This window comes from Myotis davidii, unplaced genomic scaffold (genome assembly GCF_000327345.1).
Source record: "Myotis davidii unplaced genomic scaffold, ASM32734v1 scaffold734, whole genome shotgun sequence".
Taxonomy (NCBI): domain Eukaryota; kingdom Metazoa; phylum Chordata; class Mammalia; order Chiroptera; family Vespertilionidae; genus Myotis; species Myotis davidii.
The window spans coordinates 359,406-373,613 of NW_006286300.1; the positions used below are offsets into that span (position 1 = coordinate 359,406).

Below are 14,208 nucleotides of genomic sequence, written 5' to 3' on the forward strand. Positions count from 1 at the left end.
ATATATATATATATATAAAATTAGCCCCAGTGGTGTGGCTCCATGTTTGAGTGTCAACCTATGAACCAAGAGGTCACAGTCCGACTCCCAATCGTGGCACATGCCCAGGTTGCGAGCTCTACCCCCAGTGGGGGGGGATGCAAGAGGCAGCCAATCAATGATTCTCTCTCATCATTGATGTTTCTATCTTTCTCTCCCTCTCCCTTCCTCTCTGAAATCAATCAATATATATATATTACATGCTTTCTATAAGAGACATACACTATAGATTTAAAGACACACATAGGTTGAAAGTAAAATGATGGACACAATAGCATGCAATCTGTACCCCAAAGAAAGCTGAACTGTCTATACTTACATCATATAAAATAGATTTTAAGACCAAATTTTTTACTAGATGCAAAGGTCATTTTATAATGTCAAAAGGACCAATCCATCAAGAAAGTATAACAATCCTAAACATAAATACATCTGAAAATAGAGCCCCAAAACACATGAATCAAAAACTAAAAGAACTGCAAGAATAAATAAGCAATTCAATAATAGTACTGAGATATTTCAACACTCCCCACCTCCTCAATAAAAAACAGAAAAACTAGACAGAAGATCAACAAGGAAAAAAGGACTTGGAAATACTATATTCCACCTAGACCTAACAGACATCTATAGAATACACCATCTAACATTAGCAGGCTACATATTTTCTCAAGTACCTATGGAATATTCTCCAGGATAGACAATATTCGACTACAAAACAAATCTCAATAAATTTAAGGGGACTGAAATCATACAAAGTATGTTCTCTGACCATCTTACAAATCAATAGCAAAATACACAAATATGTGGAAATTCGACAACACAACCTTATATAACATAATGGATCAAAGAAGAAATCACATAGGAAACTAGAAAATGCATGAAAACACAAATACAACATACTAAAATATGAGAAACAGTTGAAGCAGTGTTCACTGAGACTTTATAGCTGTAAACTCATTTTTTAAAAATCTCAACGCTATATTTTGACCATCCACTTTAAGAAACTAGAGAAATAAATAAATAAAAGGAGCATATTAAACCCAAAGCAAGCAGAATGAAGTAATAAGCATGAGAGCAGAAATAAAATTGGGAACAGGAGGAAAAAAAATCAATGAAACCATAGCTTGGTCCTCTGGAAAGAGGGGGTGGATTGTTATGGTCTGAATGTGTACCCATCAAATTCCTATGCTGAAATCATAACTCAAAAAGCTGGTGGTATTAGAAGGTGGGGCCTTTGGAAGGTGATTAGGTAATGAAGGTGGAGCACACATGAATGGAATTAGTGCTCTTATAAAAGAGATCCCTATCCCTGTCTATCACATGAGGACCCAGGAAAGAGGGCTCTCACCAGAATGCAACCATGGTGGCACCTTCATCTTAGATTTCCCTGCCTCCAGAACTGTGAGAAATGAATTTCTGTTATTTATAAACTACATAGTCTGTAGTATTTTGTTATACAGTCAAATCTCGGTCCTTCAACATCTTCCGATGTTCACGGAAAATGTCTTGGTTGTCAGGTTCTTGACTGACAACCCTTTCATGCTGATACCTGTATGATCACTCACAGGTCTCTCAGGCGACAAATGAGAGAATATGCAAATGAGAGTATGAGTCAGTTTCCCACTAAACCTCCCAGGAAATTGTGCTCTGAATATTTTCATGTTGTTTTACTTTTGTTAATGCTTATTATTATTATTAAATACATACAGTAAGTTACCATGGGTCCTAAGAAAGTTAGTGATAGCAGCAAAGTGAAAAGGAAAGTTGTGAGAATGATAGAGCTTAAAAAAGAAATAATTGCAAAGTATGACAGAACTGTTTGCGCGCCTGATCTGGCTACTGAGTGTGGCACGGTGAAATCGATGATTAGCACAATTTTAAAACATAAAGAGGCCTTCAACAATGCTGATATGGAAGAGAAAAAAAAAGAATGTTGATATGCCCTGGCCAGTGTGGTTTGAGCATCAGCCAGCGCACCAAAGGTTTACAGGTTGGATTCCTAGTCAAGAGCACGTACCTGGTTTGCAGGTTTGGTCCCCATTCCCAACAAATCAATCGATGTGTCTCACATCGATGTTTTTCTCTCTTTTGCAATCTCTCTCTCTCTCCCGCTCACTTCCTCTGTCTCCCCACACCCCTCTCTTCCACTATTTCTGAAAAATCAATGGAGAAAATAACTTCAGGTGAGGATTAACAAGAACAAAAAGTGCAGATGTGGCTAACGGTGTAAAAGTGCTCACAAAACAATGATCACAGGCAATTAAGAAAGGTTAAAATAGCTAATTATTTGGGGGTCTGGAAGACATTAATTTAATTTACGTTATTTCTAAGGGGAAATATGACTTGGTTTTTCAAACAAACCACTTCTTGAACAGCCTTTTGGAACAAATTAAGTTCAAGAACTGACGTTCCACTGTATCAGCCTGGATGAGTTAAAACAAGGATATATCTCAAAGTCAGAAATGAAAGAGGGGAATATTATAATCTAACAACCTATGGAAATAAAAAAATAAAATAAGGGAAAACTATAAACAATATTTTTGTAACCTATATCAAATGGATAAATTCCTAGAAAGATAAAAACTACCAAATCTAACTAAAGAAGAAAATGAAAATCTAAACAGACCCATAAAAACCTAAGAGTTTGAATCAGTAATCAAAACTTCTCACAAACAGCCCTAACCGGTTTGGCTCAGGGGATGGAGCGTCGGCCTGGAGACTGAAGGGTCCCCGGGGTTCGATTCCGGTCAAGGGCATGTACCTTGGTTGCGGGCACATCTCCAGTTGGGGGATGTGCAGGAGGCAGCTGGTCGATGTTTCTAACTCTCTATCCCTCTCCCTTCCTCTCTGTAAAAATAAATAAAATATATTTTTTTAAAAAACAAAAAAACTTCTCACAAACAAAAACCCAAATCAAATAGTTTCACTGGTGAATTCTACCAAACATTTAAAAAAGAATTAACCCAATCTTTCACAAATCCTTCCAGTCTTATTCAATGAGTCAGCATTATCCTGATACCAAAAGCAGAAAAAGGCTTCAAAAGTTTAAAAGCAATATCCTTTATGAATATACACACAAAACCTTCAACAAAATATTATCAAGCCAAATCCACCAACATATAATAAAAATTATACATACACCCGCAAATCAAATCCAGTAAAATAACCGAAAATCAGTTCATAAGCTCTGGATCTTCACCTCCTATAAATTCTTCAAAACCAAGGAAACCAGGCATATATCCCTACCATTCCATTAAAATGTGTTAGAAAAAAGTTACTAATAACCTTCTAAAAATAGGACCTATTATCTCTGCAAGTCTTTATGAAGCTACTAGAGATCCAGTGCACGAAATTCGTGCATGAGTAGGGTCCCTAGGCCTGGCCAGCAATCAGGGTCAATCGGGGCCTTCCAGCTGCCAGCCGGGGTCTTCCTTCATTCTGCGCTGCCCCCTGGTGGTCAGCACACGTCGCAGGGAGCGATCGAACTCCCGGTCTCCTGGTCGAACTCCTGAGGGGACACTTTGCATATTAGCCTGTTATATATATACTAGAGGCCCAGTGCACAAAATTTGTACATGGGTGGGGTCCCTAGCGGCTGCAGGCTGCCAGCTGCCAACAGGGACCTTTCTTCTTTCCATGCCACCTCCTGGTGGTCAGTGTATGTCATAGAGAGCGATCAAACTCCCTGTTGGTTGAACTTCCAAGGGGACACTTTGCATATTAAGCTTTTATATATAGAGATAGATTCTCTTCCTGAAACTCTATTCACTTCATTTTAAAATACCTCTAATTCAGATTTTCTCATCTGCTAGCCACAAAAAAAGTAATAGGATAGTCTGAGTTCTAGTCCTAACCGTGCAGATAATTCATTATGATAATGTTAGCTATTAATTATTGAACTGTTATTATACATATAACATTTTATAAATATTACCAGTGGCCCTGTGCACGAATGCGTGCGCCAGTAGCTCTCTGCAGGTCCTGGCCGCTCCAGGCCCGCTGCCCATAGGCTCTCCGTGGCCCAGAGGCCCATCCACAGCCAGGCACAGCCAGAGGCCCATCTGCAGCTAGGCACGGAATGCTTGCCTCATCGCCAGGGCAACAACGCAAGCATTCAGCACCCAATCCTGGCCAAAGGCCCATCCGCGGCCAGGGTGGAACACCAACAGTTCCCCCCACTCCCACCCCAGCTGCTCCATGCCCGCTGCCCAGAGGCCCTCCGTGGCCAGGGTGAAATGCTTGCCTCGTCGACACAGAGACAAAGCAAGCATTCCACCAGGCTGATCACACTGCCAACTCTCAGCAGCCACCCTACCAGGACTGGGGGACTCTGGCAGGACTGAGAGGACTGGGCACCACCATCTTGTTGCTATGGGCGTCGCCATCTTTTGTGACGGAGTGATGGTTAATTTGCATATTACCTTTTTATTAGATAGGATTTTATACAATCCTCTAAACAACTTTAGGCTAATTTTCTATTTGTAAAATTAGAGTATCTAAGAAGCAGAGAAGTTAAGTGAGATGCCAAAGGCATATCCATTATTTGAATAATTAGGTCTGTTTAGCTTCAAAGTTGGCCTTTTAATTTTGTCTCATTGTAACATGAAGCAAATCCTTTACATCTTCCAATATTTGGTTCCTTCATCTGAAGGAGGTTGCATATATATCATCTCTGAAGCCCACATACCTCATACATTACAATGAAATTAAAAGCTTTATTAAAAACTTTTCTCAAGTTAAAGAAAAGACACTAAGACATGGAAAATGTTCCAAAGGCACAATGCTCACAAAGAGCACAGAGATAACTGCTGTTTTCCTATTCTGATATTTTGCCTGGAATTTAGAAAGTTGAACAGTTCTATATACCCATTTTAAAAATCTCCTAGCAGCCCCAGGCCAGGTAGCTCAGTTGGATGGAGTGTTGTCACATACACCAAAAAGTTTGCAGGTTCAGATTCCCAGTCAGGACACATACCTAGGTTCTCAGTTTGATCCCCAATTGCGGAGCAAACAGGAGGCAACCAATTGACATTACTCTCTACTTCAATGTTCCTCTCTCTCTCTCTCTCTCTCTCTCTCTCTCAATCCATAAATCATATCTTTAGGTGAGGATTTAAAAAAAATAATCTCCTAGCAGCCTCAGAAAAAGTGCACTGTTCTGTCCATGACAGAAATGGCAATTATGTGTAAAGCTATGCATGGTATAAACTGAATTAAAGATCCTAATATATAAACATTCTAAAAGTCAATCAGCATTATATAAGTGTTAACTTGATCTAATTATACAAATGAAAATATGTACCGTTCATTATGCTCTTGATAAACGAGTCTGGACTTCTCCAGTAGATATTTTTCAACATAGGCACTAGAAGAAAAATAAAATTGGTTAGTATAATTAATATAAGGTAGACAAATATTTTTTCAAAGAAGATGAAAAAGTATAAAGAAGGCTATCCAGATCATTTCAGTACATTTACCATTAGTAAATGTGTATGGATACTGTTAAGAGTCTTATCCATGTTTGATTCATAAACTCATGAATCTTTTTGTTTTATTGTTTTGCTTTCAATAAGCAAAATAAAGCCAGAAGTTCAAAACATGGCACACAAGAACTTCCTGTAACATAAGGTAGACCTTACTTTCTTTCTAGGCTCATCTACCACACTGTACATTATTTCAAATATAATACTTTGGCCAGACTACTAAATAGGACTCAAAAATATACATTCTTTACATATTAATGCTATTGCCACATTCTGAAATCAATTATTATTTACTGATTTACTCGGAAAGTATTCATTAATTGTGCACTGTGCAAAGCATTGTTCAAATATGGAAATACATGATACACTACCTATTCCCAAGGGGATTACAAAATAGTGGAGAAAATAAGTAAACTAGCAGCTACAATACTGAGTTGATTGGGTTTATTATAGAACAATAACCAATTATAGATGTAGTAGGAGGAACACATAAGATTTAATCCAAGAAGGAAAAAGGATGTAAGGAAGAATTCTCACAGAGGTTGAATACATAGTGCATAGTAAACATTTATTAAATATACCTAGTAAGTGACTAAATGACTCTGAAATCTGAAAGATTGCCCAGAATAAGATAAGGAGAACTGCCTTTATGTAAAGGCATAAAAGAACGAAACCTATCAACTTTAGGGAAGATACTTAACATGGCTAGAGAATGAGACAGGCAAGTGGATTAGATCAAGAACAATATATGGTGTGCCAGAAGAAAGGAATTTATCCTGAAAGTAATAAGGAACTTAAACATGAATTGTATTTCTGATGTTATTATCTTTATCCAGTCTGTGTCCTTCAAATCTTTAATACCTCTTTATCCAAATTGGAGCAATCGGTTAAGCTCTAACAAGAAAAAGAAATTCTACAAATATAAAAGCTTTAGACTACTGAATCCAAATTACTTAGCATTAATCTCTTGGGGTCAAAATCTGATTCTTAAGTTTTTATTTCCCTCAGTTCCCTCCCAGAGCATGCTCTGTATTTCAGCCACTCCCAAATATAGGCTAATCCCTCAAGAAAGATATTCACTCCTGAATATATTGTTCACGGACTTCCTTCCACTTCTAATTCTATAGACTATTCTCACTATCTAGTAGATTCAATTCATTCATTAAAATGAAGCTCAAATGTACCTTCTTTGCAAACTGTCACTACTACCACCAGTAATTAAAATTTATCATTTCTTCTGAATTATCATTATTACCTCTAATCTAAACTACTGAAACCGGGTCTTATTAGTCTAAAATGGGAAAAGGAGAACTAACAAACTAGTGTGTTAAATTCTTATACACACCCTGCATATCTTTGAGTATTAATTTCTCCACTTATAAAATAAAGGCATCTATGTTAATAAGTGAGATTGATCTGTATTTTGATTATGCTTAAGTCTTATCACTTTACTTTTTATATGTATGTATGTATGTATGTATGTAATTATATGAGTTTATTTCAGTCAAGCTGCCGATATATGCTGGGAAGCAAGACCTCAAATGCTTCTGCATTTAGATTTAAAATTTTTGACCAACACTATATGTATTCTTACCCCTCCCCTCCAAGAAAACAAAAGCAAAAACAAGGATAAATTATTACAGTGGCAAACAAGTTTCATAGCTCATTCCTTTCCTGAGTTGAGGAATGTTAGTTTTCAAAGGTCAGTTGGTACTTTTACTCATAAAAGCGGGATGCAGTCACGTCTGGCTGCTCTTTCCTAGTATTTATGTTGTTGGAGACGTTACTAATGGGTAAAGTTGAGTATATTGCTTTGTAACTTACAAAGTAGCATTATATATATTCATTGATTCTTAAGACAGTTTAATGACTTAGAAATGGCTGATGTTTATTTTCTCATTTTATAAATGAAATTCAGGATCCTCTATGTTAAGTGACTACCTAAAAGGGTTCAACTTTCTCTTAAATCAATAATGATCAAAAAAATATTCATCTTGAGTAGTAAGTCAACAAATAGACCCAAGATAAAAAATCACCTTTCGAGTGCTCTCCCTCCCAGGAGCATGTTGGCATCTTCCCCTTTGCTTTCTTCTTCCCCTACAGGCATGCGTCACCTAAACTCTAAGGGACCCATGAGATGGTCAACCAGGGAAGAAATGGGCAGAGGCAGCTAACCCACCAAATCTGACTTCCCAGCAAGCTAAAGCAGCCCCACCTCGGCTCATTTTTTCCCTATAACATTTTTATTAAATTTATCTTTATTTATGGATAAATAAAGATATCCCCTATTCCCCCACTGATCCCCTTGACCTCACTCCACACAACCCCAGATCTTCTCAGTACTATTGTCTGTGTCCATGGAATATGCATATACATGTATAAATTCTTTGGTTAATCTCTTCCTAAATCCCCTACCCCCTTCCCTCTGAGATTTTCAGTCTGTTCCATGCTTCCATGGCTCTGGATGTATTTTGTTCATCAGTTTATTTTATTCACTAGAGGCCCGGTGCACAAAAATGTGTGCACAGGGGGAGGAGGGGTGTCCCTCAGCCCGGCCTGTGCCCTCTCGCAGTCTGGGACCCCTCGGGGGATGACCATCTGCTGATTTAGGCCCGCTCCCCGGGGGATTGGGCCTAAGCTGGCAATGAGACATCCTTCTGGCAGCCCGGGAGCCCTCGGGGGATGTCCACTTCCCAGTGGAGAGCAGGCCTAAGCTGCAGTCTGACATCCTTAGCGCTGCTGAAGAGGCAGGAGAGGCTCCCACCACCACCACTATATTGGCAGCCATCAGCCTGGCTTGTGGCTGAGCAGAGATTCCCCCTGCAGGAGTGCACTGACCACCAGAAGGAAGCTCCTGCAATTGAGCGTCTGCCCCCTGGTGGTCAGTGCGCATCATAGCAACCGGTTGAACGGTCAAACGGTTGCTTAGGCTTTTTCTTTGTATTTCAAAATTCCTTTTGAATTTTATATATGTGCCTGTCTTAGTTTTTCAAAACCCAAAACCAAAACACACTGAAAGCAGGTATCTGGGGTTTATTTACCTTCTATAATTGAAACTTTGTTGCCTGAGTGGAGCTCAGAGCCGGCCAGGGCGGGTAGGAGGGAAAGCCTCCTGCACTCCAGCTCCGTGGCCACGCCGGCTGAAAGCAGGTATCTGGGGTTTATTTAACTTCTATAATTGAAACTTTGTTGCTTAGAGTGTAGCTCTGATCCGGGCTGCGGCAGGCGGGGAACCTTGTCTTCCTCCATCACTGGAACAAGCAAGCCTCCTGCTCGTTCCAGCTCTGTGGCTTCCAGCTGCCATCTTTGTTGGAAGTTAATTTGCATATCTTGCTGATTAGCCAATGGAAGGCGTAGCGAAGGTATGGTCAATTACTATGTTTGTCTATTATTAGGTAAGATTAGATTCCAAAAGAAAAAAAGTTTTAAAAAATTTTAATGCAGACACCATTAAAAATCTGCTTCCCACTGTTGGTTTGGATCAGTGGATAGAGCGTCGGCCTGAGAACAAAGGGTCCCAGGTTCGATTCCAGTCAAGGGCGCACACCTTGGCTGCAAGCTTCTCCTGGGCCCAGGCCCTGGTCAGGGCTCACGCAGGAGGAAACCAATTGGTGTGCTTCTCTCACATCGATGTTTCTCTCTGACTTTCCCTCTCTGCCACTCTCACTAAATATCAATGGAAAAATATCCTTGGATGAGGATTAACAAAAAAGAAAAAAGGAAAAACAATGCTTCCCAGTATCACTAGTCTCATTAAAGAGCAAATGAACAATCTATGGCTAATAAAGGAACAATCCTATACAATAAAAGCCTAATATGCAATTCGACTGAACAGTGGAACGACCGGTCGCTATGACGTACATTGACCACCAAGGGGCAGACGCTCAATGCAGGAGCTGTCCCAGCCCGCAGTCCCCAGGGCAGCTAAGGTGAGTGCCAGTGGGGGGCACCCGATCACCCCGCCAGTCGCCCCACAGATCAACCCTGATCGCCGGCCAGGCCTAGAGACCCTACTCGTGCACAAATTTCATGCACCAGGCCTCTAGTCATCTATAATAATAAAAGGGTAATATGCTAATTAGACCAGATATCCTTCCAGACTAAGCTGGGGCCTGAGGAGAGGTGGGTCTCAAGTGCCTGCCAGTGGCTGGTGGAAAGCCCGGGTCCGGGAGCCTGCCAGCAGCCAGAGGGAGTCCAGGTCCTGGTTGCCAGAGGGAAACCAGTGCCAGCAGCTAGGGGACGGAAGGCCTACTCTTGCATGGATTTCGTGCATCGGGCCACTAGCAAAAATATAAACATGTTCCAAAGCCTGACATTGCTACTTACCCAAGTACAGTGCCTGTTTCTTGGTAATTTACTTGAATAAACTTGCCAAAACGACTTGAATTATTATTATGAGCTGTCTTTGCATTTCCAAAGGCCTGTCAAAATAAATAGTTCTCATTAATTTAATTTTCAAAAAATGAAAAATCCTATGTAGGAAAAATCCTAAGAAACAAAATGCTAAAGAAACAGCAGAAAAAGAATTCATTTATACCTTCACCCTCATATAGTTCAGATAAAGTAAAAGAAAACAACTACTAATTGAAATAAAAACAAGTGGGCAGTATTTAATGCTATTGGGTAAAATAAAACTTAATTTTAAAAACTTAATGCTGATTCAAATTTAAATTTCACGTTCTAGAATCAACAAATTATCATAATATATTTATATATATACTTTTAGTTAATTTACTTATTGATTTTAGACAGAAAAATATGAATTTGTTATACCACTTATTTATTCATTCATTGGTTGATTCTTGTATGTGCCTCGACCAGGAATGGAACCCACCACCTTGGCATATCAGGACGACTCTCTAACCAATTGAGCTACTCAGCCAGGACAATATATGTGTGGTATTTTTAATCTTGCTAAACTGAAATTTTAAAACGCTAGGTAAAATATACAACAAAATAATTAAAATTTTAGAATAGTATAAATAAAATGAAGTTTCATTGCATAATGTACTACAATTTATTACACCTAATTAAAACTAAAGTACAGTAATATTTTTAAAAGAATAAAAATACAAAGGCTCCCTAAATTATTACCTAAAGTATATACCATGCAATTAAATATTTCCCAGCAATAAAGTTGAATTACTGGTAATGACATCAATGTTGATGAATATTAAACATTATGTCACGGGGAGAAACCAGACACAAGAGTACATATTGTAATATGAAATTCTAGAAAAAACAAAACAAGAAAACCAGGAAGCATATTACAAGTTGTTTGGAAATAAGCATGGGGTTGAAAAATGTCTACAAAGGGGAGAAACAAGTTGGCGGCATAGGTAAACACCTGTACTTGCTGCTTCCCACAACCATATCAAAATTACAACTAAAATATAACAAGTATCATCCAGAACTGTGGGAAAGCTGACTGAGTAGAAGTGCTACAAGTAGAGAGGTAAAAAAGAAAGCGCACTGAGACTGATAGGAAGTGTGGGTGCATGGAACGGGCTGACACCCAGGTGTGCAGCTTTTTTAATTGGTAGGAAGATACACGCTCCCCCTTGCTCTGAGCTCCAGTGCTGGGTGAGGCTCCAGGGGACCCAGACAGTTAAGGGGAGAAACTGGACTGTCTGGCATCGGGGCAGGAACGCAGGGGCGGCTTTCTTCCAGATGGAGGTGCTGGCAATGGTCACTGTTCCTTTATTGGGACCACCCCCATCCCAGGGCTGAATGACAGCCATTGCTGTTTGATCTGCCCTGGAGAGTCCCTGACACCCCTCCTTCCCCTCTGTACAAACCCACACAAGCTGTGCCCAGTGGCTTTTGCATATGAATGGCCTGTCCTTTCTCAGCCTAAAACTTGTTAAATAAGCTGCACCTGGGTCAGGGAGCCCCAAAGCATCAAAAGAAGGCCCAAGGCTGCACCAGCAGCAGCCTGCCTTACTTCACAGCTGGGCCTCGTCTGAGCACTTCCAAACCTGATACAAAGAGGAGAAAATTGCAGATCTCTCTGTAGCTCCAGCTGGGTGGCCACAGGCAGTGGAGATCCAAGACTCAGTGTACCCAGTGGTCAGTGTTAAGACCATCCAGATTACAGCTCTTCACATCCATAAGCGACACACTCAAGGGACAGACTCAGTGAGCACCAAAGCCCCACTGAAGCAAGTCCTGCCCCATAAAAGTGTCTCCTGCACAGCAGCTCTTCCACTGTAAACACAGCTGGTCCCACAGCCAATTGGGCTGGAGGTCAATTCCTACCAGTGATACTAACAGCAATCAAGGCTCAACTGTAACAAGACTGTGCACACAGCCCACAAAGGGGTGCACCAAGAGTGTCAACATCAGGTGATTGGGGAGGCTGAGCTGCTGGGCCCTACAGAACATCTACTACACAAGGCCACTCTATCAACTCAAGGAGACTTAGCAGCTACCCAATACATAAAAATGAACACAGGCAAAATGAAGCAGGCAAAATGTGGAGACAAAGAAACATGTCACAAATGAAAGAAAGCAAACTATTGGATATAGAGTTCAAAACCAATTACAAGAATACTCAAGAATCTTCCAGAAACCTCCGAGGAACTTAGTCAGGCCTACAAGGATCTTAGTGAGAATGCCAAAAAAAAATGGAAAAGGACCAGTCAGAAATTAAGCTACACTGACTGAAATAAAGAATAATATACAAGGATTCAACAGTAGATTAGAGGATTCCAAGAATCAAGTCAATGATTTGAAATACGAGGAAGCAACGTGGACAGTGCCAGAAGAGGAAAACGAAAAAAGAATCCAAAAATATGAAGATACTGTAAGGAGCCTCTGGGACAACTTCAAACGTACCAACATCCGAATTAGCGGGGTGCCAGAAGAAGAGCAAGAGCAAGATATTAAAAACCTAGTTGAAGAAATAATAACAGAAAACTTCGCTTACCTGGTGAAAGAAATAGACTTACAAGAGAGACTTACAGAGAGTCCCAAACAAGAAGAATTCAAAGATGACCACACCAAGACACATCATAATTAAAATGCCAAGGGCAAAAGACAAAGAGAGAATCTTAAAAGCAGCAAGAGAAAAACAGTTACCTACGAGGGAGTACCCATACGACGGTCAGCCACTGAACGGTCCCAGGTTCAATTCCTGTCAAGGGCATGTACCTTGGTCGCCGGCACATCCCCAGTAGGAGGAGTGCAGGAGGCAACTGATCAATGTTTCTCTCTCATCAATGTTTCTAACTCTCCCTCTCCCTTCCTCTCTATAAAAAAATCAATAAAAAATATATTTTTTAAAATCTGATGAACAGAATAAACTGGTGAATTTAACAGAATAAGGGGCATGGAAATGGATCAGACTAACAACTCTTATGAGGAATGGGGTGGGGGGGTGCAGGAAGACTTGGACACAGATCTTATATGCATGTATGCAGTACCTATGGACGTGGACAGTGGGATGGCGAGGGCCGGGGGTGGGGTGGGAACCAGGTGAAGGGAAGCAATTGGGGGGGGGAAAGATGGACATCGGTAATAATCTGAGCAATAAAGATTTTTTTAAAACGTCTACAAAGGAGTACACAAGGGTAATAAAAACAGATTGACTATATTAATGTAGTTACATAGGTATATACATTTATCAAAAATTATTGAACTGTATGTTTTAAATGGCTATATTTTATTGTAAGTTATGTCTCAATCAAAATTATTAAAACTGAGATCTAAAAGAAAAAAAAAACGTTGAAATCACATATTCAACAACTTGAATCTACAAGACATAATGCTGTATCAGAGAAGCCAGTCTCAAAACTTTACATACTGTATGATTCCACTTATATGACATTTTGGGGAAGAAAAAAAGAACAGCAAAGGAGAAAAGACAAGTAGTTCCCACAAATAATAATATATTGGAGAGCAGAAATATAAAGATAAGCAATAGCATGAGGTAGTTTTATGTAATAGTGAGTCTAGTATATGCCCAGATTGCATATAAATGATTATTCAAATTAATATGTTTTAAAATTCATAGAATTTTTCTGTAAGGTTATTTCTTCACATAATAATACCTATTTGAAATCCTAAATCATTAGCAAATGAATGCCAAAAGAAGAAAGTTTTAAATACACTAATCTGAAAATATTCATCATAAGCCAAATCACACTAAAGGAAACATTAAATGAAGTCCTTCATGCAGAACGAAAAGTATATTTTCAAATATAAATCAATGTAAGGAATAGAGAACAGCAGAAATTGTAGTCACATGAGTAAGTATACAAAATATATTTTATTAGTTAAATCTTTTAAAAAGACCATGAGAATGGGTTTAGAGAAAATCCTATCTAATAAAGAGGAACTATACAAATTGACTGTCACACCATCACAAAGATGGCGGCGCCCATAGCCACAAAATGGCAGCGACCAGTTCCGTAGCCCCGCCGGAGTTCCCCAGTCCTCTCAGCCCCACCGGGAGGGTAGCAGGCACACAGTGTGACCGGACCCAACCTCAGCCCACCAGCTGCCCAGGGCCGGCCTGAGGTGCCGGCAAAAATTGGATGTCAGCTGCCCAGCCACCCAGGCCGGGCCCGAGGCACAGGCAAGCCTCAGATGGTGGCTGCCCAGCCACTCAGGGCCGCCCGAGGCTTGCGCTGCTGGCAGTGGCAGCAGCAGAAGTGTGATGGGAGTGTAGCCTTTCCCTGATCGC

At 40.0% G+C, this 14,208-nt stretch overlaps 1 protein-coding gene across 1 annotated transcript in view; it reads right to left on the reverse strand.

Moving 5' to 3' along the window:
• Nucleotides 1-14,208, reverse strand: part of MYO9A (myosin IXA) — a 349,884-nt gene that overhangs the window by 310,459 nt on the left and 25,217 nt on the right. Inside the window, exons 2-3 of the mRNA XM_015560068.1 lie at nucleotides 9,849-9,943; nucleotides 5,342-5,404 (exon numbers count right to left, since the gene is read on the reverse strand). Coding sequence (XP_015415554.1) covers nucleotides 5,342-5,404; nucleotides 9,849-9,943 — 158 coding nt within the window. The remainder of the gene's footprint in view (nucleotides 1-5,341; nucleotides 5,405-9,848; nucleotides 9,944-14,208) is intronic.